This window comes from Triturus cristatus, chromosome 2_1, assembly GCF_964204655.1.
Source record: "Triturus cristatus chromosome 2_1, aTriCri1.1, whole genome shotgun sequence".
NCBI lineage: Eukaryota > Metazoa > Chordata > Amphibia > Caudata > Salamandridae > Triturus > Triturus cristatus.
The window spans coordinates 12,515,212-12,542,337 of record NC_140581.1 but is presented as its reverse complement, the minus strand read 5'-3'; the positions used below and the strand labels follow the sequence as shown (position 1 = coordinate 12,542,337).

General features: G+C 48.5%; 1 protein-coding gene across 1 annotated transcript in view; it reads right to left on the bottom strand.

Moving 5' to 3' along the window:
• Window positions 1–27,126, bottom strand: part of LOC146863614 (myosin-IIIb-like) — a 547,606-nt gene that overhangs the window by 122,950 nt on the left and 397,530 nt on the right. The window contains exons 19-22 of the mRNA XM_085627644.1: window positions 18,397–18,482; window positions 5,313–5,360; window positions 4,905–4,952; window positions 3,512–3,603 (exon numbers count right to left, since the gene is read on the bottom strand). Of these exons, the coding sequence (XP_085483770.1) occupies window positions 3,512–3,603; window positions 4,905–4,952; window positions 5,313–5,360; window positions 18,397–18,482 (274 nt within the window). The remainder of the gene's footprint in view (window positions 1–3,511; window positions 3,604–4,904; window positions 4,953–5,312; window positions 5,361–18,396; window positions 18,483–27,126) is intronic.

The window sequence follows — 27,126 nt, the reverse complement described above, 5'->3', positions numbered from 1 at the left end:
TGGGTTAAAGACCTGTATCACCAGAGGCGATGCGTCTATCCGGGACAGTGATGTCAGATCAGGAGGCATGACACAGAGTCCACAATGATCAGCATCCTGTGAAACCACCACACAGGCTGCTCAGCTGCCATGCTCAAGGAGTGTGGGAGTAAAGGGTCCGAGGCCTCAGCGAACCAATAGTAATAGAGCTGATCAGGTGAAGTTTACTCATCCATGACAATGGGAAACGCCTTCCCCATTAGTGTTAGAGTACTTGTGGATACGTCAGAACGAGTAGAAAAAAATCAAGTGTTCCCGGGAATCCATTCCAATTTAATCTTTTCGTGTTTTATCGCAAGGTAAGAGCATTTTATAGCAAACACGTGTTTCGCCCCTTTACAGCGGCCATCTGGTCTGGAACTTCCTCAGGGCTATACATGGTGGAACAAGTATCGTAGTACAGACCAAAGTGCAAAAAGGCATTGAAACAACGTACAGGGTATGTGGTAGGTGAGTGAGTCTAACCCAACGTGTAGGATGTGCATAGGATTTGCAGGGCATTTAAGTGCAGGGGGAATGGAGAATTCAACAGAGGACAGAAAAGCAGATAAGGGCAGAAGAGGGGAAGGAAGATGGAGCAGGCGAATTGGTGAGGGGCAAGGAGGGAAAGAGGAAAGGGAGAGAAGAGAGAAAGTGTGGTGGGAGATGGACAATGCGAGGGAAACATAGGTAGAGTAAGGGTACCAGAAAAAAGGGGTTGACCGGAGATAGGTGAGTATTTGGGTGGATCATATGGGTAACATGAGAAAGTCAGTGTTCGGTAGGTGTAGCAAATCCGAATGCGCAGCGCGTGCGAAGTATGCCTGCTAGAGTGCAAACACAGGTGTCAGGAGCATCACAAATAGTGCCGACCCAGGAAAATGTGACAATAGTGATGGAAAGACACATATAAAGGGCATATATACAAGGAAAACCAAATAAAATAAACAAAGAGTAAGTTAATATACATCGCATTACATGTGGAGAAAAAGGTATATGAAATATGAATCTAAAGAACACAGAGTACGGGTCAGTTAATCGACATTGCACGTAGAGTACGGGTCAGTTAGTCGACATTGCACGTAGAGTACGGGTCAGTTAGTCGACATTGCACGTAGAGTACGGGTCAGTTAGTCGACATTGCACGTAGAGTACGGGTCAGTTAGTCGACATTGCACGTAGAGTACGGGTCAGTTAGTCGACATTGCACGTAGAGTACGGGTCAGTTAGTCGACATTGCACGTAGAGTACGGGTCAGTTAGTCGACATTGCACGTAGAGTACGGGTCAGTTAGTCGACATTGCACGTAGAGTAAGGGTCAGTTAGTCGACATTGCATGTAGAGTAAGGGTCAGTTAGTCGACATTGCACGTAGAGTAAGGGTCAGTTAGTCGACATTGCACGTAGAGTAAGGGTCAGTTAGCCGACATTGCACGTAGAGTAAGGGTCAGTTAGTCGACACTGCACGTAGAGTAAGGGTCAGTTAGTCGACATTGCACGTAGAGTAAGGGTCAGTTAGTCGACATTGCACGTAGAGTAAGGGTCAGTTAGTCGAGATTGCACGTAGAGTAAGGGTCAGTTAGTCGAGATTGCACGTAGAGTAAGGGTCAGTTAGTCGAGATTGCACGTAGAGTAAGGGTCAGTTAGTCGACATTGCACGTAGAGTAAGGGTCAATTAGTCGACATTGCACGTAGAGTACGGGTCAGTTAGTCGACACTGCACGTAGAGTACGGGTCAGTTAGTCGACACTGCACATAGAGTACGGGTCAGTTATAGTGCATCGTATGCATCATATAGCAAGTAGGCCAAGTAATACAGACCAGTCACGAAAGACATATCAAAAGAAATGATAGTCATTTAGCAGAATTAGATCAAAAGTGAGTGCGCAAATAGATGGAGAGAGGCACAATGAAAGGCAATATCCAAAAACAAGCAATAAAGGTTGATTCGAAAACCTAGCATTGCATGGCAAACCATGTCAAGAATGCATGTATAGAGAGCGAATCAAATAAACATCGACAATCAACAAAACAAATGTATGCACATCGAAAGTAGATGGAATTACATGGTACATAAGTGGTCCAGTGCGCAGCTATCCCAAAAATGAGTATGCCGGTCATGGGGAATATATAGCGACAACATTAGCGTACATGGGACAGAGTAGATCAGAAGTAGTCCAGGGCCGGTTTCATAGTCTTAAAGGTATATTTACATAAATACGGCTCGAGGTTCTAGGGATAGTCGGGTTCCCATGATGTAACAGGAGTCTGTGGCCTGTGTAGCTGCTCAGCTGCCATGCGATTCAGCATCGATGAGATCTGGTTGCGTCAAGTGACAAGGACACCCCACAAATGCAAATGGATGTAGGCTCAGGACTCAATGCTCAGTCCTGCTCCATCAATGGTCGCTTACCCAAGCATCCCGCCTGATCTAGGACTCATATCTGCGAAGTATGCACAATGATCAGCATCCCATGGGAACCACCATGTAGGCCACTCAGCTGCCTTCCATCGGGTTTGACCACAATATGCCCTGACGATGCTTCTCGGGTGTCACTGTCCGCACCTCAGTGCTGCCCCTGTACCACACTGGGTCAACCTTGAGCCTCATTCCTGGTCCTTCTCTCTCTCCAGTCTCCACTCATTGTCCCTCCTACAGTGATTGGTCCCTGCTCCACCTCAACACCTCTTCCATCATTCTCCTGCAGTGAGATCCTCTTTCTCATTCCTCAGATAGTGCTGCCTTGCCTCTTGGTACCAGTTTTCACTCATTGTCTCTCCTACAGTGATTGATCTTGCCTCTTGGTACCAGTCTCCGGCAGTATTCTGGTTGTTTAGGTGTCATTAAGGCGCTGTTAGTAGAATGACATTTAACAGTCACTTAGAATCAGGGTCCGAGGAAGTACTATAGTTAGGAATCCAGATGCCCCTTTGCAAAATTGGAAGGTCATTCTCTCATGCTTTGTAAGTTGTCCCCCATTTTAGGTACTGGCGGGCAGAGCCAATCGAAAATCTCCATCTCCATTGCCAGGCCATGCCCCATGGGGACAACCCCAACCCCTTAAACCAACCCCCAAAATCAGAGATTAATAGCAAGAAGACAGAGGAGACATGGTAAAGGGAAGGCACGGTGAACAGAATGCAGTTACTACTGAAAGAGATGGTGGCTGAGGAGAAGGGATGTAAGAGGGGGTGAATTATGTATAACTGTTGTGGGGTCAGAGGATTGAGGGGGGAGGTTGTTCCCTCCTGCCATGCAGGATCAGAATTGCTTGCTTGATATATGGCCAGTGCTGTAAGACAAAAATACCACAATGAGGCGCTCCCACAACTCTGCAACAGAGAGGAAGTGCGCACACTGGGGATGAAACCCAAGACAAAGCAGGTTTAGGGTCTGGTAGACAGGGGCAGTCTGTGGTCTACTCACATCTCCTCGGATACAGGGGTAAAGTTCAGAAGAGTGCTGGAGGCGTAAAGTGATAGGCGTTACTCACACTTTTGGATGACAACAGCAGCGTCCTCTAGGCGCAGATGGTGTCGCGCCAGCTGCTCCTGGTGCCAATACTTGAAGAAGAGGCGACATTTTCTGCAAGGGAAGAGGAGGGGCAGAGAGCTGTTAACACCCGTTCTGTGGGGGAACCAACCTTCCCTTTTCACACAGATTATGGCATATGCATGGTGTTCTGATTATCCACCATGAGATCCTGTTTGGAGTCTTGGGGTTTCTAGACCATACCCTGCACGTGGGAGTCTTGTTTGCTGCCCCACACATCATTTATCCCTCTTTAATCCTTTCCCTCAAAGTGTGCTAGTTTCCAACCCTGTTGCCTGTACAATGGCCTGAGTTAAGAAACTCATCACAGCTTCCGTGCTTATACACCCCCTCCCCCTTGGTTGTGATTGAGAAAGAGGCCACAAAGACCCAACTGCTCCAGACGGAAAAGTTCATGTTGCTGATGTGTGTCCCTCCTTTGTGCCCCCAAGACTGTGAGCCTGTAGTGCGACACTTAAGCATTTTGTCCATCAATCGGAGTCTTACTATGGGGGGAGGTAGCATATCTGCACATAAAGTTAGGGTTCTGTGGTCCGGGGATAGATGGCGTCATCCATTTCAGGAAACAGGGTAACTCATGTTATACAAAGGGGTTAGTAGGGTCAGGCTCAGTCTCAGATATGCAGCAGGGCGAGGAAATATGGGAGCAGACTTCAGCCAATGACAAGTGTGTGAAGTGGTAAGGGGGCTCTGGCTGAGGTTTGGTTGATGGCAGAGAGGACCTGAAGAAGCCCGGGATAGGCAGGCTTCTTGGTGAGAAACATTTAACCCCCAAGACTGAGACTTCTGATTGTTTCTGAGGAGAAGTGGTTTGTACATGATGGGTAAAGTGAACCATCGGCATTTAGGATTGGAAAGGGGTCCCGGAAGCTGTCTAAACTGCACCCACATTTTTAGAAATCTGATAATGCTCATGGGTAAAATTGTGAATATCAAAGACAAAATGACTGTGCACAAAACCCCAGATTGTGTGACTACAAACCACAATTTAATCTCATGTGTTTTTATGCATGTATGTATCTGGTATTTCTAGAGGGAAAACCTAGTCTTTAGGGCAGAGGAGCTCTGTGCATGCTCAAAGGCAAGCAGAAAGTCAGCAAGTAACAGGAGGGGACATGGGCTATAGACAGTTAATGCATTGTGATGTAGTGTTCATTAAAGAGGTAAGTCTCATCTCTGGGTCTGTTTGTGTTTCTTTTCCTCCAGTTTCTCTTTGCCTTATAGGCCCCATCTCTATCACAGCACATCTGTGCTACTGAATTCCTCCAACTCCATCTATCCAAACAGTCACTGGCCTGGGAGACCACGTCATGGACCAGTTTCCCAAAGATTACCCGCATTTCCACCCCTGCAGGTCTGTCCTCTTCAGTATCTCCAAACAGCTGAGGAAGAAAAAGAGACAACAGGACGTCAGTGACAGGACCATGGTGGAGACGCCTCTCGCTGCAGGAATATTCTAAGCTGAGAGAAGCCAATGAGTGCAGGGAAGCCAAGCGATCAGTGGTCGATGAAAGCTGCTGGGGGTTTTCACACTTTGGTGTTGGGGTTAAAAGTTGTATGAATGAACTTCATGCATGGCATGCACCATAACAACAAGAAAACCCGCAGGCGGCATCTCATAGCAAGGCCATGACAATCTCACGGGTGTCCAACCACAAGCGTGGCCTAACATGCTATCAATGCTCTTCATCGCGCACATCTTCGGGACGTATGATTTTCTATCGAATGCACGGAATCCTTACCTTTCTCTGGTGGGAGGTAGATCTGGCTTGAGGAGAAGGATGCTGTATCTGCGGACGACAGAAGAAACGATTGAGTTCCTCATCGCTTTGAACTCCTCAGACGCTGCCCCTACTGTGCTGGTGATGGGATTGTGGTCTCTAAAGTCATTGGTGTCACATCTCTGCCTCTCAAGCAGGACTTGTGTAGAACCTGGGTTTAAATGATGCAGCCTTAACCTTTACGTAAAAGTGTCCAAAGATGGCTCAGCCTCGCCTCTCCACCCACCCTATTTTCATTTTCATTGTGGAGAGATCAAATGGGAATTGTAGGAAACTGGGTGACTGGTTGAGGTGGTGAAGCCCTTCTCGAGCAGTAACTGCAACTCCTGCAGGGTGAAGTCACAAGCAAACCCCAAATTAACTTGTGCTCAACCCTCTGGTAGCTTGGCACAGAGCAGTCAGGCTTAACTTTGAGGCTATGTGTAAAGTTTGTATGCAGTACTCCAAACACTAATAAAGTAAAAACAACACAAGAAAAATCTCACACTAATTTAGAAAACTGGAGTTATATTTAATGAGTAACTTGAGAGCAAAACAACAAAATTCCAATCAGAAGAACCAGAAATATGCAATTTCAAGCAATCAACGCAAGTCTGGCGCCTGAAGCACAAAGCGCCGCTCGTGATAGTCTGGTCGTGCGAGACCGGATGAAAGTCACTACATCTGTCTGACCATGACAGAGCATGGGCTGGATACAGTGACCAGGTTCGTGCCGCTGAAAGAGTTACTTTCAGAAGTCCAGTGGAAGAGTTTGATTTGCGGTGAAGGGGACCGCGAGGAGCAGGGAGAGCGTCGTGGATGGTCGCCGCTGTGGCACGAAGAGCAGGGTGGGCATAGGGGATCATTATTGCTGTCGAGTGAAGATCCTTTAAGACCTCGCGGATGGTCATTGCTGAAGATTCTTATTGGCAGCCATCGCTAGCTGTTGATGCTGTATAGTGAAGAGCAGGTCTCGCAATGCAAGTCATCCCTTGCGGTCACTGTAGCACAAAGAGTCGGGTTCACTGGAGTGTCGCGTTGGTGTGGCTGCCAGAATTTTAGAGTGAACGTGCCTTGAGGATCAGAGTGACATCATACACATCTCGAGCTTCATTCTCGTTATCGATTTGATGTCACTCTGAACCGCTCGATGAAAAACATCCCCGTAGATCACTGTTACTCACTTATAATTCTCTAAGTTATGTACGGCTATGAAAGTATAATAGGATTAGAATCCAGAAACTCACTGCGGTGATTCTGGAACAGTTGTTAACAAAAGTTGTTGCCCATTGATGAACATCAATAAGGAATTCCAGGCTTTCTGGGTGGGTTCTCCGCGAGTGTATCAAAGCAGCGCTGGCGACGAGGGCACAAAGAGTGGTGGGGTGGGTGGAAGGAGCTCAGGTATTCTTTTTTTACATTTTGAGACCAGGAGGAGAGGCTATGTTATGTATGGCTTCCCATTACTGGTCTGCCTCTACCTAACAGTTGAAAGAATGGGAAACTGATCTTGGGGGCCATACAAAACATAAGTTTATAGGTGAATAAAAATGTTATTACGGGATGTTTTTCAACTCTGGGTGCTGAGTGACATCATGGACAACTTGAGCCTTGCTCTCGTTGCCTATTTCATGTCACTCAAAGCCCCTAGGTGAAAACCTCCCCATAATTCACTGTCACCCATCTATAAATCTATATGTTTCTTTAGACTATTTTGTCTCCTACACCCAGTAGAGTCTGAAGTCTTGAGCTCAGGAGGCTTCCAAATCGAATAACCCTGGTGAGGTTTAATCAGCGGATAGTCACCTCCGAGTGCGCCTCCCAAGCCCTGGTCTGGTTTGTGGTTCTTGGAAGCACAGTTGCAGAAGAATGGAGGTGTGCTCCACCGGGACCTGGCAGGAGATGCATGGAAGAGATCGGAAACAGTGATGGAACCAGGAAGTGATGCAACATTCAAAGCACGGTTTAGGAAAAGCCATGCGGATTGGAGAACATGGCTTGGCAGATCCATGACACACATTTGTCTTTAATAATGTATCTATATCGGACCCAGTCTAGGCTGGGAGATGACATTTATCAGGACACAGGTGTTTAAGTAATGTGGCGAAGGGTATTCACCCCGCTGCGCGAACTGAGTGTGGGTCCGTGTTCCTTTGCTGGACAATAACGCTGGTTTGAAAAGTAACCCTTAAAACCACACACGTCTCATGGAAACTAAAGCTAAGAATGTTCCACCTGTGTTCCTACAACCAGTTGCCATGTTGCATTCTCTTTATTTTGCATACGACACCAGGACTATACTTTAGTCTCTTGGTTAATGGGATCTATGGGGTATAATGAGTTATTTTTTTGTAATTTGTTTTTATTGGCATTTATAAAGACATCAATCACAGGTATCGCTCGACGTCACCAAGACATTGCAGGTAAGTCCTCCATTTTCTTATACAGCATATAACGGTTAGAAACAACAGCAGTATACGACAGTATTGTTACATTGGCTATCGTAGGTTTTTCGTATGTCTGGCCTGTGCAATAGTTAGGGGCGGTGAGACCGGGGCCCCTAGTGGCAGTAGATCATTATTAATCTTTAGGCATGTTAAAGGTCATCTGGGTTTACTGTATTCAGCCAGTTTACAAACGGCTCCCAGATATCCCGAGGGCGGGACCGTGCTGGCATCAGTTCCCAATACGTCTCCAATTGTGTCTTACAGTGTGTTACACTGGTGATCCAATTCCTAGAGGTCGGCGAGAAATCGCCCTCCAATGAAGGGCCACCTGGCGATTAGCCATAATCAAAGGCATAACCGTTAATTTCTTTCTTTTGGGTGGAACAGAGGTGCAGTCGCCCAGCAACGCCGCCAGTGGCGTGCAGGCCAGCTCGTGCCCAGTTAGGTCATGTATATGTTGCAGTGTACGTTACCAGAAGTTAGCTACCGGGTGACATTGCCACGCCACGTGTAAGAAAGTAGCCTGTGTGTCCCCACATCTCCAACAGCGATCATCAGGGCACAGTGCCATGCGGTGCAGTTGCACCGGGGTCCGATTAAGACGGTGAATGTACTTGAAATGAATTAATCTCAGTCGGTAGTTTAAGGGCAAGAGCCGTAACTGCCCGCAGATTAACTTCCACTGGTTGTCTGAGATGTCCACCCCCATATCCGCCGCCAACGTCTCTCTAGCCCCCAGGATGAGAATTGGGGATTCTCGTTGCATGGTGTTATATATACGAGCGATTAGCTTGCAGCCGTGGGCAATTGCGAGTACATTTTCTAATGCTGATAATGTAGAGGGGGGGTTCGGGAAAGTATCAAATTGGCTCTGCAGGAGGAACACAGCTGATAATAAAGTAGCATGTCCGCGACTGGGGGGGGGGGGGAGCACATGTCTACACATTTGTTGTAGTGTCAGGAAAGTATCTGCGGAGAATAGGTCCCTGCCCGTATGTAGCTTAAGCTGTGTCACCCTTTCCCTTGCTCTACGGTCACCCTGTGGGGGTATCTGTGGGTGGTGTGCCAATTGCATAGAGGGAGTGTAGAGCATGTCCAGTTTTGCTCTCTTGCATAGCCCTGTCCACGCCCATCGCAGCGCTTCCACAGTGTTCACTTCATCGCGCGGTCTATTATATGTGTGAAATATGGCGGTTGCAAGAGGCGTCAGTGCTGCTTAGTCCGTTTCAACGGCCACATGCGGCTGAAAGGGTGTACCCAGTAGTGTAGATTGATTGATTGATTGATGTGAAACTTATATAGCGCAACTGTCGCCCTACGGGCATCCTGGCGCTTTAGACTGGAGAAACATACCAGGGGACAGTGGGAGAATCAAGGGAAGGGCGCAGGTTTAGACTTTGGGATACAGCCAGGTTTTAAGCCCCTTGCGAAATTCGAGCAGGGAATTGCACTGCCTTAGATTCGGAGGAAGTTTATTCCACATGCCAGAAACCACTATGCTGAAAGCCCTTCCGCCCACCCTGGAGCGTTTAAATCTCGGGACTACCAATAGACCAGCTGTGGAAGTAAGGGTAGAATGCTGCGTAGCAGATGTAGAAGGGCAAAGCAAACGTTAGCGGTCTTATTAGCCTGGGATACCATCTGGAGGTCATCATCAATAATCACCCCGAGATTGCGTACCTTGCTGACCGGAATCAGAGGTTCTTCCTCTGGAGTAAGTCTGAACTCAGAGGGAAGATGTTTAGGTATCCTGGATGGCGAGCAGAAGACCACCTTAGTTTTTCCACTATTGAACTGTAAAGAGTTCCTTCTGAGCCAGTCCGTGGTCTGCTGCATACATTGCTGGAATAAATCCATCGACAATGCGTCATCCCCTTCTAAGGAGAAGGCCAGCTGCGTGTCATCAGCATAATTCACCAGGCTGACTCCAAAAGATTTAATTAGAGGGAACAGGGGCCGCAAATAGATGTTAAAAAGAATGGGACTAATCGCAGATCCCTGCGGCACCCCGTGCACAACTGGAGACCTGCTGGAGGAGAAAAGTGTCAAGGTGACTACCTGCTGTCTACCTTCTAGGTAGGTTTGAAGCCATTGCAGCGCCCTGCCTTTAACACCTATCAGCTTTAGTCTCTCCACTAGAACTGGGTGGCTCACCGTGTCGAACGCGGCCGACATGTCGAGAAGCACTAAAATCATGGCGTTCCCATTGTCGGCACGCATTCGAAGGTTGTCCAGCATGGTAGTCAGAGCCGTCTCAGTTCCATGGCCAGGACGAAAGCCAAACTGGTCACTGTCAAGCAGGTGGTTCTCCTCCGGAAAGCAGGACAATGTCTTGCTCACTGTTTTTTCAAGGATTTTCGCCGGATATGGTAAAAGCGAGATAGGCCTAAAGTTAGCTGGTATCAAGGGGTCCAGATTCGGTTTCTTATTCAGTGGGGTCACCACTGCTAGTTTCCAACAATCCGGCACAGATCCAGCCTCCAAGGACTGGTTACAGATCAGCCACAACCATGGAAAGGTATTACGACCATATGATTTCCATATTTTGTGAGGGAAAGGATCTAAAGGGGAGCCAGAGGACACACTTTGTACCAGGCTGTCAAAGGCCACTTGAGATAGAGTTTGAAAGCTGTCAAGGGTCGCAGTCAGTGGTAGATCTCCATCACCCGAACTACCTATCTCCTCCGTACCATCCTGAGTGCTGTCCTGTAGCGTGTTGACTATGTTAGCGATTTTTTCCTGGAAAAAGGAGGCAATTTCATTACACAGGGCTTGCGAGGGGGCTACTCTGTTATTCATGCATCCGGGGTTGAGAGGTCCCGGACAATCCTAAAAAGGGCTTTAGTCCCATTTGATGCCTGGGTAATTGAGCTGGCATAGAAATCTGCCTTGGACCTCAAGATTAGAGCTTTGTATTGTTGTTGAATTAGTCTCAAATCTTTTTTATCGTCCTCGGCATAGTTTTTCCTCCATTTCCTCTCTGCTTTCCTTCGGGAAAGTCTGAGTTGTTGCAACCCCTAGTTATACCAGGGTGCTGACCTTTTTCTCCCCTTCTTTAGTAGCTTTACAGGGATAATTTGAACTAAGATCTCAGTTATATGCCCAGTGAATGATCTATAGTTTTCATCCACAGACTTGGCGGAAGAGAAGTAGCTGACATCAAGGGATGTAGTTAGGGAGTCAACTTTGGCCAGTTTGGCCCATTCTCTATCCTTCCTATAGGAGAACTGCTGGCTGGACTTATTCTTCCGACAAGGCATCACAATGCTCAGGTGTAGAAGAGAATGGTCTGTCCAGTTCAAGGGTGTTATATTCAGTATCCTAGTTGTCGCTGGATTAGCGAATACCAGGTCCAGGATATGCCCCTTCTGATGTGTTGGATTTACCACCAATTGGTGGAGATTCAGGTTGGTGCATGTATACTGAAGGTCCCGCAGTTGACCACAAAGACCTCCATCTTCTCTGAGGTTAAAGTCACCTAGTATAATCATATTAGAATGCGCAAGTTTTAGGTTAATAATAGTGTCAGCGAGAAGGTGGAAATGTGTGGTCGCACCCGGGGGCCTATAGCATTGCATCCCCGTGAGTATGCTCCCGCTAGGAGACTGTAATGAGAATCCCATTATTTCTATCCCCCCTACCTCATCAATCTGAAAGGGTATAAAGTCTAGAGTCTCTTTGAAAATCAATCCCACTCCACCTCCTCTACCTGTAATTCGAGGTTTGTGGATGATTTTATATCCACTAGGGCAGGCACTGCTCATTCCTACAGTCGATTCTGCAGTGGTACACGTTTCCGTTATAAAGAGTGCATCTAACACCAGGTCTTCCAGGAGGCCCAAGATCTCCGAGGAGTGCTTAACAAGCGAACGGCTATTTATCAGCCCGCAGGTGAGGGTAGTTCCCGTTATTACCTTAGCACACATTGTCTGGAGGTTGTAGCCTTCGGATATATTCAACCGCAGTAGTTGTTCTCTGCCATATGTCAACCGCCCTTGGTGGCCTTCTAAACGGGCAGCGTGGCTAGCGCTGGGAGCATCCGGGGCGCGGACGGGCGCAGACGGGCTTGCCTCTGGCGCGCCACCGGTGCGCCCGCTGCGCGCGCGCGCTGCGCGCTTGCATTTACCGACTTAAATAGGTCGGTGTAGATGTTCCCCAGCAGCTAGGACGCCTCCCAAGATGGCGTCTGAGGATGGCAAAATGTCAGGCTCCCACACCCAAGATGGCGCTTCCAGTAATAGCGAGTGTTACCACGCTAAACCAGCGTGTGAGATATCTTTTTTTACAGTGCAGGTAAGCGGAATGGCAGGAAGTGCGCCTGTGCGCTGTAGGCTTACAGCGCAAAGTCAGGTGCGACCAGGCCTCCCTGGGATTGTGGCAGGGTGAGTACCTCATGTTATTCTAGGTTGTCGCTCCGCCCATACTAGTTCGATCATCAGGGAGTGTAATGTTTTAAAGAAGTGGGCTGTTAAAGGAATGGGGATGTTAACAAAGAGGTACACCAGCTTGGGCAGAATGATCATTTTAGCCACGTCCTATCAGGGACAGGGGTAAGGTTTTCCAGTGGTGTACCCTCTCCGTGATCCAGTCAACCACTCTGCCATAATTTTCGGACCATAGTTCATTGGGATCGTTGCTAATCCATATTCCCAGATAGCGAGTTGGCCCTGTCGCCCACGTGATCAGGGACTCTGTCTCAAAGGGTCGAGTGCCGGACGTCAAGGGGATGATAACAGATTTACTCCATTTATCCGTACCCCTGAGAGTTCCCCATATCGGATCAATTCCCTTGTCATGGGTGCTAGATTATCTTTAGGGTCAGTCATGTATAGCGTGATGTCGTCTGCATATAATGATATTGTCAGGCCCCGTATCGTGAACCCAATGCTGCGATGTGAGTGGTGCTGTCTGATCCGCGCAGTCAGCAGCTCGGTGGCGATGACTAAAAGTAGAGGCGATAAGGGTCATCCCAGCCTCATATCCCTAGTGACAGCAATGGGCTCGGAGACCAGGCCGTTCACCCGTAAGCACGCCGTAGGCATAGCGTAAAGTAATCTCATCTGTTGGATAAAAATGGGCCTGAGACCTATCCTTTGGAGCAGCGGGAAAAGGAAGCCCCACTCCAAGGAGTCAAACGCCTTGGTGGCATCAAGCAAGGCCGCGATCGCCAGGACGTGTGGTGCCAAATAATGCATTGGGGCGAATAACGTCATAAGATTGTGGGACATGGATCTGCCCGGTATAAAACCAGACTGGTCCGGTAATACTGTCCGGGTGGGCAGTGGTTGCATTCGGGTAGCTAAAAGTTAAGCACAATTTTTAGTATCTAGGTTTATTAACGAGATTAGGAGATAAGAATCACACTTAGCGGGGTCTTTGTCTGGTTTTAAAATCGTTATGAGAAGGGCTTCCCGCATTGTGGTGCATATATTTGCCAAAAGGGAGGGTGTTGGTGTTGTGCAGTATTGTGTCTCTAGGTTTTGCAATTCCTTTTCTAGTCTACTTTAACTATTCCGTATATCCCGGAGGACACCGGACCGACCTGCTATGCAGTGTCCACGGATCACCACTTTAAACGCCTCCCACCAAGCGCCTGTAGTTGACACTGAGCCAGTATTGTGTGTGAAGATCTCTTGGATGAGTGTACGAAGGCTTTCGCAAAAAGCTGCACCTAGTAAGACGTTAGGGGGAGTGGCCATAAGAATGGCTGATAAGGTTGTGGGATCAGCAGGGCCAGGGCCACTGGGGCGTGGTCCGGCAGTGTCCTCGCCTGGTGGGTGGCTTCTTGTACCCAGACTTGTAGGTCTTTAGTCAAGAGCCAGAAGTCTATTCTGGACCAGGCTTGGCGGTGGTGTGTAATGCAGGTTCCCTCCCGTGTAGTGGGGTGGAGCGCTTGCCAGGGGTCAGTGAGGCTGTAGTCTTGTATGTTACTTTGCAGTGTCGCTGTGGCCTGCGGGTGATGAGCTCTGGATGCCCCTTCCCTATCCCTATGGGACACCAGCGTGATGTTAAAATCTCCACATCAGAGTATTGCACAGTCTCCCATGGATTGAATCTTGTAACAATGTAGTTGTCTATGTTGGGGCCATAAACATTTACTCTCATTATTGGCCGTTGATATAGGGTACCCTTTAGGAGAAGGAACTGACCCTCAGGATCTTTTATCAACTGTTGTGTATGCCAGGGAATCCCTTTGCGGATAAGAGTCGCTACCCCGCGGGAGTAGCTCGAGCAGCCTGTAGTGTGGACCTCACTCAAGCGAGCGGCCATCAGTCTTGCACTGGCCGTCTCCAGGAGGGGAGTCTCATGTAGGAGACAGATGTCTACCCCGTGTCTGGACAGGTAAGATTGCACAAGCCGGGATTTGCGGTGGTTGTTCAGACCTCGTACGTTCCAAGTGAGGCAGGTGAGTTTAGACAGTCGGCTGCAGCAATAGCTGAAGGTCTAACTGTGTTGTATAACCATCGGCCCTCCCTCCCTGCTTCGACCTCCGTCTCTGGTATAGTCCTTGTCGCATGGTGAGCGTGTGCCTGCTCTGTGTGCTAGCTGTTTGTGACTGTGTGCGATTAGGATAATCCAATCCTGTGTCTAAATTGCTTTTCAACCAACAACAACAAACAATAACAGTCCCCCCCACCCCCCTCCCACACCAACCCCCACAATCAGGTTGTGTATACCTTAGTGAACAACACCCCTTGTGAGTGAACCCATTGAACTTAGTGTAACAGGGAATCATCCCAGAGGGGCACGGGGTTTCCTGCTTTCTCCCCTGTCACTTTTAGACAGGGTGGCAGAGTGACTATGGACGGCCCTGGCTCAGAAGCGTAGTAACAATTGGCAGCCCTGGTAACAGAGTGTATTGCCCCCATCCGTTACAATTTCAGTCATTATCACTCATCTGGTCACTGGAGGCAGGCAAAGTCCATCTCTCCTGATTACGCCGTTTTCTGGCAGTCTGTTTGGCATACTTCAAGGCAGCGCTGGCATCGGTGAAAAATAAGAGTTTCCCCCAGGTGAGGACTCATAGTTTGGCTGGATAAATCATTGTGCATTTTGAAGTTGTTTTTTTTGCCGGTATAAATTCTCTTCGCGCAGACTGTATGGCTTGAGTAAAGTCTGGATAAAGCACCATTTTGTTTCCTTGATATTGGATGTCTCCTTTTTCTCTGGCCACTCTCAACACAGTGTGTCTCTATAGTTGAGTAGGCGAACTAAGATAGGTCTCGGAGGGGGGGTGGGGGGGGGGGGGTATCCCAGAGGTGGTCTGGGGCCCAGGGTGCGATATGCATGCTCCACCTTGAACATCGGAGTAAGTTCTTCCACACATGGATCATGGAGCATTTCTTCCACATATCGTTCCATGTTTTGGATGTTGGTTGATTCCGGTACGCCCGTAATACAGACGTTGTTCCGTCTTGACCTCGCTTCCAAGTCTTCGTTGCGAGCTTTAATTACCTGAAGTACCTTCTCCATACGCAGCATGTTGCCCTGTGATGTTTCCTGCCGATCCTCCGATTCCGATATCCGCTGTTCCAGTATGCCTATTTAAATTTCATGCTTGTCTATTCTTTGGGACATGTGGTCCATACGTGCCGCCATATTGTCCAATTTCATGTCAATTGCTCTGAGGCAGCCTCTTACCTCTCACATCATTGCTCAGATGTCATCATCTTGGTCAGAGTCCATTTGTCTCTCGGGACTACGTGATTGGGGCGGTAGTTGGGTCTTGGACACGGGTTAACCTTTTTTCAAAGGAGATCTTGGCTTGTTTATTATCAGTCTTCCCCATACCTGCGGTTGATTCGCTTACCTCCGTGATGTGTTTGCACAGTGTGTATGGCGGTCCATTTCTGCTGTTACGACGGGACGTGTCTGCGAGTCCGGAGGGACAGTGCTGTGTCTTTATACAGTTCTCGGTGTCCACGTATATCTCACTCACTTGCCTGTCCAGGTCACACTCCTGGTTTCTGCCGCTTAGCAGTACGCTGGCAGTTTCCCACCAGCCAGGCCGTGGACAGTATCACGGAGGCATGGCCCTCCGGAGCTCAAATGGGCTACACTGATTACTCACTGTTGCTGGGTGGTTCAACAGACTTATCGCAGTGCAGCACGTCCACTCCTCTTTATCTATGGTCCACTTCGCGGGTCCTCGACAGATATACAACACACATTGCCATCTGCTGATGGTGCACAAACTGACCCTCCCAGTGATGCTTCACTCGTCATTATCACCAGGCTCCAGTATGTGTCCGCTCTGGCCCAGAGGTCCCAGCCAGCAGGCAACGCAGCGGTCGGGCCGGTCCGCGGCCAGTCGTCTGTCAGGGGATTCGCAATAATTCCTCATGTGGTCTTAGTCCCTATAGTGTTCCCAGAAGACACCTTACGCAGCGCCTAGTTCTTTGGCCTTTCCCCAGTAGTCAGCCGCTACTTGCTGTGTGGGTCTAGGGAGGCAGCGCCCTCCTCGCGTCATGCCCGATATTGCCACTGGCCCACAGTGCAACCGCAACGGGCTGGCACAACGGCGGTGCCTTCCTGCTTGTCCTTAAACTATCGCCGCCGCCGGAATTATCACTATCGTTGGTGGTCCGCCTTATACACTCAGGACATGAATTTGTGCGCCGTATGATTTTAAGTTGTTGCGTTGTTGCGTGCCAATTCCAAGCTCTCTCTACTTGGCGCTTGCCCGCAACTCGATAGTCGGCCCCTGCCAGTCAGGCCATTACTATACACTGCTGCTCGTGAGCCGATGCTACAGGTGGTACGCGGTGTCATGCTGGGGGAGGGGGAAACGCCGTTCGGCAGGACTCCCCGTTGGCGGTGTGCGCATCCACCGCACGGCTATGCGCAGCGGCCGGTTCTCGGCGCTAGTGAGCCGCCATTTTAAGTCACGGCCGTCCTCCTCTCGGTCTGCCAGCCCCGGATGGTTTCGATCGGCTGTGCGCACCTTGCCCGATCCGCTTCCCAGATGTGGGGGGTCGTATCGGTGACTGTTACGTGGTCCCAGGGAGTCGATAGCTGTGCACAGACAGCGATCGCAGCCGCAAGCCTCCGCTGTTGCTGCACGGCCCGTGTTAGGCCACGTCTCCCAGTCACTGGATCTGCGGTCTTGAGCCGGAGTGCAGCGTCCTGAGCCTCACAGATGATGCCGCGGGGGTAAGTTGTATCAGTTCTCTTTTTACACACCACAGATTGTACGCCAGGCCTCGGATAATATTTGGATATTGTACTCTGCCACTGTGCGGCCATCTTGCTGCTCGGCTTGGCCATGCCCACCGGGTATAATGGGTTATTGAGAGAATTCAGATTTTTAATAAATGAACACCATTTGAATCCAAATGTGTAAGAGCTGTGATTCTGTGTTTTATCCACCTCTGATGCATGCAGTGTGTGTCTCCATACAGAAGAGTGTTCAGGCATATGGAAAGCATTTATCTCAGTCTAACAATATATACAGTTCATTGGAGTTTCAACTTCTTTGTCCCAAACTTCAGAATTTAATTTTGTGATTTGTGTAACGACAAATTAGTAAGTTACACTCAGACATGCGGTCTCTTATTAATTCTTAAGTTACAAAATGATCACAACGTAAAATGTGATTCAATTCATTCGTTAATGAACATTTTATGGTCTTTACGATTTTTCAACAAATTACAAAAAGAAGCCTCACATTAGAACTTTCAAACAAATAGAACACATTAAAACAATACCAGACACAAACATGTAAGCAGAACTAATATTCTAGTTTAGAAATCTTCTACAGTGTTTAAATATGTGATTGCAAAAGAACATAAACCCAATAAATGCCTACGCGCCTCCTCATTGGTCAAACCCCACTCCTTGTAAAAGCTGGACTCGAGCAGAATTATTAGGGCGAACAGAATATCGACAGATTAAAGCAGATATTCCAATAATCAAGAAACTAAAAACACAAGAAGCCAGACCACCCTCATCTCTTAGAGACCAGGCCTTGAAGTTCTAATAATGTCCCCCAGATTGGCTGAAATGCCACTCACTGAGCTTGGTCTTTTTATGGGGGGCAACTTAAGGTCTGTTGGCGGTAAGGAGGGTGACGTCAGCGCTAACAGTCTACCAGGGCCACAGCGGCATGAAACATTAACAGGAGTTCATGTTAAGCTTTTTACTTCAACTGAGATTTTGAAGGTAATGAACATAATTATTAAATGAAAGATGTAATTTCCCATTTTTTCTGGAAAAAGGAACACTTACATGTGTCTATATGACAGAGTCCAGTGTTTCCGTTTGTCATACAGAGGAAATACAGAAGTAAAACCATTCCTGCAATATTTGAGACATGCTGCTGGATCCCAGCTGTTCTGCTGCCTCTGAAGTCAACATCTTCAGTCCCAACACTGACTACAAGTTATTGAAAGGTGGTTATCACTTGTGTAGTTTCTCTTATTTGGGTAACAACCCTGCTACTGCCCATTTATAACTGTCCTTGGAAAGGTCACATAAAGGTGAAGCATCATAGGGTGGTGGAGGGGCTTATTTTTCCTCTTCTGATGGACAAAGAAGGTCATTTCCAGCCAGCATCAAAGTTCACTTTTTATAAAGAGGCAGAATCTTTTAAGTGAATTACCCCACGCACAGGAACCCACCTTTTTGCAAAGTCCTGGAAGGCTGGTCTCCAGGAGAAGCCGTCCCTGCGGATTCGGATGGTCTCCTGCAGTCCATTGTACCGAAGCTGAAAAGACACAGTGGAGTAACATAATGGGTACCTTCTTGGCCCCGTCATATGCAAACTCATTCATTCAAAGAAAATGTGTGAGGCAGTGATTGATGAAAAAACATTAGAAAGCGACCTGTACAAGGCGGTCAGTGTTTCAAAATGCAGGGGACACACTGCTTTGAAAAGGAAATCAAACACGTCCACTGCATCGGGGGAGGGTACACAACACGCAAAGATCCCAACCATTGATTGACTTCTCTTGAGGAGGAGGATTCAGTCAGACGGGAGAGGGCTGTCTCAGGGTAAATATGTCCATGATGGCATTGACACCATGCTCGTCTAGCTTGGTGTAACTAACCCAGGTACACTGGGGTTAGTTTCCAGTTCCTACAGATGTGTGCCTAGTGTGTGTTCTTCTGTGCAGTTCACTGACTTGTCACCATGGTTTCCATGATGGTATGTTACAGAGCTGGGACTTCCGGTGCTGCACCCATTGTGTGTGTGTGTTGGCAAGCTTGCACTGCTGCCTGTGCAGCCCCTGGTCTGTGGGTGAGGTGCACTTGCACGGTTTCCCTTACAAACTGCTCCCACGGTGCCCAGGTAGGGAATCGAGCGCAGTTGGCGTGGAAATGGAGGACTAAGGCAGGAGAGTGGTGATTTGGGAGGATATAAAAAGTGCGGGCGGCAATGTGCACAAATGAGCTCCAAGGACCAGAATGAAACATAACTTGAAAGGGGAGCTCCAGAGAAGGTGGGAAAGGGATGGTGGGGATCTGGTGAAATACCAACACAAGCATGAGAACACCTGAACAAGGGGATAATTGTGGCATCTGGGGCATGTGTCCACGTTCCCAATGATTAAACTGTTTAAAGTGATTATATTAATATTTAAGTCTTTCATTGCCAGGGGCCTGGCAGGACGAGTCATTCGCAGAATCTTGGGACAATTGTGGAGCAGAGTTGTGCGCAGAATATGTCCAATTGGCAGATGCGTGTCGGAGAAGTAGGACTTAGTGTCCTCTACTAGAAGCAACGTTGATGGACCAGTGGGGATTGGACAAGTGGAATCAGACTTCTGGGCAGCGGTGCAGTCCAGAGAACAGCTCTTGGCAGGATTAGAAACGCTGCATCACCAGATGACTGGTTGGGCGTGTGTCACATGTGCCCTGTTATGGACAGGAGGCCCACTCAGCGTCAGCCACACTGCGCCATCAGTCTGGTTTCTCACCAGCAAAAAACAATGGCAAATTCAATAGCTCTCACCAATTTGAAGGCTGTTGGCTTTGCCAATGTCCTTTACCCATGTTGTACAGCAGAGCGACTTTGCAGAATGTCTAAAAGTAAAGTAAAAAAGCATTGAAAATGCAATAAGTCGTTCTCGTGTTTATTTGTGTCTCTTGCTGGGATGTACAGAGCGATTTCTCTGTGCACGTCCTGGTTGTAAAGGAGATTCCAAGCAGATTCCTTTAAATTAGCATCGGGACTTTATTACTGGCATGGCAGCAGAATGCCGGCCACTTCCGGAGGAGCGTAGCGTGTTTTCTTTCATCAACACGGCGCCCACCGCACTTCAACTTTTAACATGGCAGCTCGTTCCCGGGGTTTGCTTGCTGTGTGTTTTTCGGCTTGTTTTGTGGCCCTTTACGCTTTCCAGCAGAGGCGCAGGACGGGTGGACTCACCGTCATGATTTGATTAACTCAGCCTGTTAAAATCACATGTTCAAAGGTAAAAAAAAAAAAATGTCTTTTCAATTTCCAGTCTTAATTGATTGATAAGAAAATATAACTCAAACGCATACAATAGGGCACTCTTTTTCCAGTTATATACAGGATTTAAAGCCATCTGCTAGATACAGTGTTATGTCTTTTAGCGACTTTACTACCGGTTTGATAAGCATAGCATAAACTTTAAATGAGGCGTGAGACCTGGGAAATACCGACCAGCCTGCGCGTGCATTCGCTCATTTAAAATAGTTAACTGTATTTCGCAAAAACTAAATGTTGGAACAAACATTAAGGAGTTTAATGTTTTTATTTGAAAGTCGTGTGAAGGATTACATAGGTAATCAAGAATGTTGAAAAATGAAGTTGGGTACTTAGAACGTAAGGTTAAGACCCAACCGGGATGAGGGGTGTTAGAGGGGTCTGGTGTTGGGGTAATAAACGTCAAGAGCGAAACGCCTATCTTTAGAGGACAAACACAACTTTTCTAAAGCTGTATACAGGGCTCTATTTACAATGACACGCACTTTATCGGAGTTTTACAGCTATTGCTGCGTACGCTGCAACAGTTCCAAATACTATATTTTTTTTATATGTATGTAGCTGGTAAACTTTTTCTTGAATTCTGACGCATTCCCAAAGAGCATGGGTGGCAATATTACATCGTATTTTCTTTCTTGAGCTGACCTGTAACACACCTCTGTATTATGTGGGTTGCAAACTAGTATTGTTTCGCTTCCGTTGGGACAGTTGGGGTAGCACATGTTTTTATTATTTGGAAATGTAAAGGTTGGCGCTGAACCGAGTTGTGTCCCAATGACAAGGACCCACATGCAGTATTCCAGCAGGAAGGTCCTTTTACTTTTTTGACCCTACTTTGTTCTTTTGCCCTCGTCATTGTTAAGTGCATACATCATTTGTCCTCAAAGTTGGGACTTGTGCCCTTTAAAATCAGTAACGAATCGTTTCTTACCTGTCGGTGTAGTTTTGCAGCTTGAAGATCTTTCTGGATTCACTATGCTGTGCATTATTCCGCGATCTGGTGGTTGGGTCCGGATTCGTAGTCTTTCTTTTGTTTTTTTTTGTTTTTTTGTAGCCCAGGTGGGCGTCGACGTCCCACCATTTGGTGCACCTCCCGTGACGTCGTCGTGCTTCCTGCGGAAGTCCCACCTTTGGGGCGCCATCTTCGGGTTCTTTTTTCCCTTCTTTTTTCCCTTTTTTTTTTTTTTTAACCCTAGGCGATTGATTAGTCCTTCAGTCCATTTTCCGTACGTTTTATTCCTTCTGATGTTTTCCATTTAACCACCTCTCCCTCCAGCCTCATCTTACTGGCGGAGGTGGGCGGGTTCGCTAGTGAATCCAGAAAGATCTTCAAGCTGCAAAACTACACCGACAGGTAAGAAACTATACGTATTGCAACAGGGGTATCGGTGGAAAGGCGTAGGCAAATGTCCTCGACCAGCTTATCCATAGGGCATTCCCCTGGGATTGCTGATCTGGTTCCCTGGACGCGAAGCTTTGGCATTTTGCATTTTGGCGTGTTGCAAATAGGTCTATTGTGGGAGTTCCCCATCTCCGGAAAAGCTTCTCCGTTTCCTGGCCATTGAGCTCCCACTCGTGCGATGCCGAGGTCTGCCTGCTTAGCCAGTCTGCCTCCACGTTGTCCTTCCCTGGAAGGTGAATTGCCAGTAGATCTATCCTGAGAGGTATGGCCCATCTCCAAATCTCCTGTGCCAGAGAGGAGAGAGGGAACGACTGTGTCCCCCCCTCTGCTTGTTAATATAGAACATTGCCGTGGTGTTGTCTGTTTGAACCAACACCCTCTGGTTGTACAGGTGCCTCTGGAATGCCTTCAGGGCTAGCAGGATGGTTTTCAACTCGAGGTAATTGATATGGCGAACCGCATCTGCTGGAGCCCACAGACCCCTCACTCTGAGGTTGTCCATGTGCGCTCCCCATCCCTTTTGCGATACGTCCGTGGTAATGGTCATTGTTGGGTTTGGTGGTGTCAGGCTTCTCCCTGCTGTCATGTTGTCTCTGTTCCACCAAGTCATCTCCTCCTGCACTGCGTGCGTAACAACCACTAGATCCTCCCAACTTCCGTTTGCTTGTGACCATTGCTGTTGTAGCCATTCTTGGAATGGTCTCATGTGCAGGCGTACATTCGGCACCAGCTGGATACACGACGCCATCATCCCCATCATCTTGCTCACTGACCTCACTGTCAGAGCTCGCCCCTTCTGGTAGAGCCGCGTCTCCTTCAGTAGGGCATCTGTCCTCCTGTCGCTGGGCACCACTGTGTTGTTCAGGGAGTTGATTTTTGCACCCAGGAAAATCTTCACCTGCTCCGGTTCCAGCGATGACTTCCCCCAGCGAATCGAGAACCCCAGGTTCGTCAGAGTGTCTGTTACGCGTTTTGCGTGCCTCTCGCACTTCTCGCGTGAGTTTGCCTTGACCAGCCAGTCGTCTAAGTAGGGGTAGACATGGATCCCCTGCCTTCGTAGGTGGGCCGCGACCGCCGACAGGCATTTTGTAAAAACCCTTGGCGCCGATTTTAATCCGAAGGACAGGGTTGTGAACTGGTAGTGTTCCTGGTCGATGTTGAACCTTAGAAGGCCCTTGTGTCTTCTGTTTATTGGGATGTGCAGGTAGGCATCCTTGAGATCCACGGTGACCATGAAGTCCCCGTCTCTTATTTGGGGCAGTACCTCCTGCAGCGAAGTCATTTTGAACTTCTGCGTTCTGATGAACTTGTTTAGGTAACGCAGGTCCAGGATGGGTCGGAGGTTTCCGTCTACTTTCGGGACCACGAAGTAGTTTGAGTAGACCCCTTTGTTGCATTCTCTGAACGGCACTGCCTCTATGGCTCTCTTTTCTAGAAGTTTCCGTGTTTCTTCTCTGAGTAGGGCCAGTTCTTGAGACGATCTCTGCCTTCCCTTTGGTCTTCTGTTTGGAAGTCTTTTCTCCAAATCTACGCAGTATCCGTACTGCATGACGTTCAGTATCCACTTGTCTTTGGTTATACGCCGCCAATCCTGAAGGTAGAACCTCAGTCTTCCGCCTACTGGTGTTGTATGCTCGTAGGCTTTTGATTCTTCTCTCCCCCCTGATGTTATTGTACTGCGCTTCACCCTTGGGGGCATGTCGAGGGTAGGCGTCCTCTTGCGTGCTGAGTCACTTTGATGAGGGCTGGTCACCCCCTCTCCTCCTCTGGCCACGTCCGTTCCCTCTCCCGCGAAAGGACTGGCCCCGAGGTTGGTACTGCCAGTTTTGCTTCTGTTGACCTTGTTGTCCGTGACTATCACCCTGCTGACCCTGCTGGAACGTCTGGTGCGACGCCCCCTGCTGGCTTCCTCCCCGACCGTAGGGTCTCCTCGAGGGATTGCCTCGCCTCATTCCCCTCAGCTGTAGGGCCCCCATGGACCTCGCCGTTTCGTTTTCTTTTTTCAGCTGGGTGAGTTTCTAGTCTACTGTTGCTCCGAACAGTGTCTCTCCGTTGAAGGGGGTGCTAAGGATGTTGTTCTGCACCTCCGGTTTGAATCCCGAGATTCTTAGCCATCCATGTCTTCTCTCGGTGATCCCTATGGCCATTAGTCTTGCCGAAGTCTCTGCCCCGTCCAACGCCGTCTTTATACAAGAGTTGGTGATGTTTTTACCTTCGTCCACCAGGTGCGAGGCTCTCTGGCGGTATTCTTCAGGGAGGTGCTTTACTAGCTCCCCCATCTCGTCCCAGTGCTGGTACTGGTGCCTATTGAGAAGTGCATTGGAATTCGCCATGCGCCAGTGCATTGCGGCGTTCCTCTCGACCTTTCTTCCTGTGAGGTCTATCCTCCTGCTTTCTTTATCAGGTGGTGGCCCCGAAGTTGCTGTTACGTTGGCCCTTCTCCTGGCCGTGGAAGCTATGATGGAGTCGGCGGTGATGCTACCCTTGATGTAAGGGGGGGTCCAGAGAAGAGTGCTTATACTTCTTCTCCATCCTGGGCGTGATCGAACGGCAGGTCGCTGGTTCCTTGAAGGCTTCTCTCCCCTGATTCATCACACTTTGTAGCATGGGGAGGAATTGGCTCCTCGTCTGGATGGGGAGCAGGGTCTCAAGGAGGAAATCTGCTTTCGGCCTCTCTTCGTCGAGTTTGACGCCGAAGGCTGTCGCTGCGCTCCTGACCACCATATTGTACACCCCGATGTAGTCGGGTGGCGAAGGCCTCGAAGGGTACGTGTCCACGGGCTCCTCCGGGTTTTCGGTGTCGAGATCCTGCCATTCGATGTCGTGGCTGGTAGATGGCGCCGAGCTGTAGAACGACTGCTGGTCTTCTTCCTCGGCTTCGCCTTCATAATAGGTCTCGTCTTACTCTTCGAGATCTCTCGTCAGCCCCTCGGTGTCGAATTCGTCCTCGACGACGTCCGCTGGTGGAGCCGTTGGAATCTTGAATTCCTTCATCTTGGCGTCGAACTCCTTCTTCCTTTGAAGGATGTTCTCCATTTCGGCCTCGAGCCGCCTCTTCTTTTTCTCCATCTCGGAGATGCTTTCGGCGTCGACCGCAGGCCTTTTCGACGGAACTTGCGTCGACGCCGACCGTTCTTCCTGCGTCGAGCGTCCCGTTTCATGGGTTGTCTTCGACGATCCTTGCCTTTCGGCGTCTTTCGGCACCAGGGAGTCCTTTTCGAAGGATCCGCTCGGCCTCTTGTCCATGGTTCCCCCCTTGGTCGTCGAAGTTTTCGGCGCCGGGGCTCCCTTCGTGGACTTTGACTCAGATTTTCTCGAGTCACCCTCGGGTTTTCGAGGTATTTTCTGTTTTGAGCTCGACGATTCTCTTACCTAGTCTTCATTTTTCTTGTCGGTCTCTACGACCGTGAAGTTTTCGGGTCCCTCGGCGACGTTGTCCTCATCGTCCGTGGAGAGGCCCAGATCGTAGAGCGACGGGGCCTTACCCTTGCCATCCATGCTGGCGTTGGCTCTTCTCTGCCGTTCTCTCACCCGGAGCGTCTTCGGCGCGAAGGCTGAGCAGGCGTTGCAGTCCTTACTCTGGTGGTCGACCGGTAGGCAGAGGTTGCAGACCGGATGCTGGTCCTTCTGCGCGAACTTGTGGTGGCAGTTAGGGCAGAACTTGAATGGCGTCTTGTCCATTGCGCTCAGGGCCTCTGAGTGCGCATTCTCCAAGGGCGTCGAAGAAAAAAAGCGCAAAACTTCCTTTCTTCGCGCTCCTGATGTAATCTATTCCTTTCCTGTGATATCTTCGTAGTAGTTATCGACGAAACTCGCTTTTCTTTCTTCTTCCTTCGATTGTAACTCTGGAGCTTCCCGATGACGATCCAGACCCAACGGCGGAAAAAAGAATCTGAAGATGGCGCCCCAAAGGTGGGACTTCCGCAGGAAGCACGACGACGTCACGGGAGGTACACCAAATGGTGGGTCGTCGCCGCCCACCTGGGCTACAAAAAAAAAAAAAACACAAAGAAAAGACTACGAATCCGGACCCAACCACAAGATCGCGGAATAATGCACAGCATAGTGAATCCAGAAAGATTCACGCTGCAAAACTCATGTTCTCCTGGCCAGATCAGTAGGAAGTGGGCCTTGTTTCAGGAAGCTTTTTTATTTAACCCTTCTATTTGCTTATTCCAGTTTCTGTGGACTTTATTGTAAAAGCTAGCTCTTTAAAAAAAAATATATTTCTGAAGTGTGTATTGCATCATAAGCAAACAAGGGAAGCTGAATGTTGTCCATCCACAAACTGATAGCCAGTACATTTGGATACTTTGCAGTGTATATGTGTGAGTGGGTTGTGCTGTTAGATGTTGAGTATTTTGTTCTCTTACACATTTATTGTAGTTTTGGAGTGAGTTGTTTCTTATAGCTATGGCATATGGTAAGCAGCTCTCTAACTTATCAGTGACAAGCAGCAGTGTTTGTCGTCACCCGCCTTGAGTTGTGGGATACATCCTTAAAAAGCCTTTGTCGCTCTTTTATAGCTCTCCACATTGAACAGTATGTAGCAGCAGGGTGCACGGAGACAAGCACTTCAAAACCTGTTTTTCTTCAAAGCCATCCTGCTTATCTTATTTATTAATTTACAGTGGAAAGTCACTGTTAATCTTATTGCTTTTAGAATTCCACAGAGTGCTTGTGGATTCATGTTCTCTCCCTCTATCCTCTATCACCTCTTTCCTCCCTCCCAATCAACCCCAACCAGATCGCCCTCACATCCAAACATGCTTTATTTAATCGCTCTACATAGTGCATCTTTTCATCCCCCCCACCTCAGGAACCTGCAAGCACTTTTCCTTTTAAAAAATAGCAGAAGGACTACAATTTTACCTCACCTGAGTACACAGAATGACAGTGCTCCTCAGCAGAGAATTACAGAAGAGACAGTAAGAACATAAATAGAATGCAATGTTTAAAGTCAGCAGCATGTCTGTGTGTGTGTGTGGCTCTGTGTAAGTGTGGGTGGCTCTGTGTGTGTGTGGGTGGCTCTGTGTGTGTGTGGGAGGCTCTGTGTGTGTGTGGGAGGCTCTGTGTGTGTGTGGCTCTGTGTGGGTGGCTTTTTTTGTAGGTGGATCTATGCGTGGGTGGCTCGGCCGGTGTGGGTAATTCTGTGTGTGTGTGTGTAGGTGGCTCTGTGTGGGTGGCTCTATGTGTGTGTGGGTTGCTCTATGTGAAAAGCTCTATGTGGGTGGCTCTGTGTGGGTGGGTGGCTTTGTGTGTGTGGCTCTGTGTGTGGGTGCAAATGCAACAGGTCTCGCATTTGAGAGAGATTAAGCTATTGACATTGTAAATAACAATGCCATTTCTTTAAATGTTTTAAAAACAAAAACAAACAAAAATAATGTCATGAGCAATGACAATAGCCCTAACTTTAACAATGCCGAGACCATTGCATTGTAAATGCTTGTTGTCATAGGGCGGGTGTTGTGGTGCAACACAAACAGCAGAAAG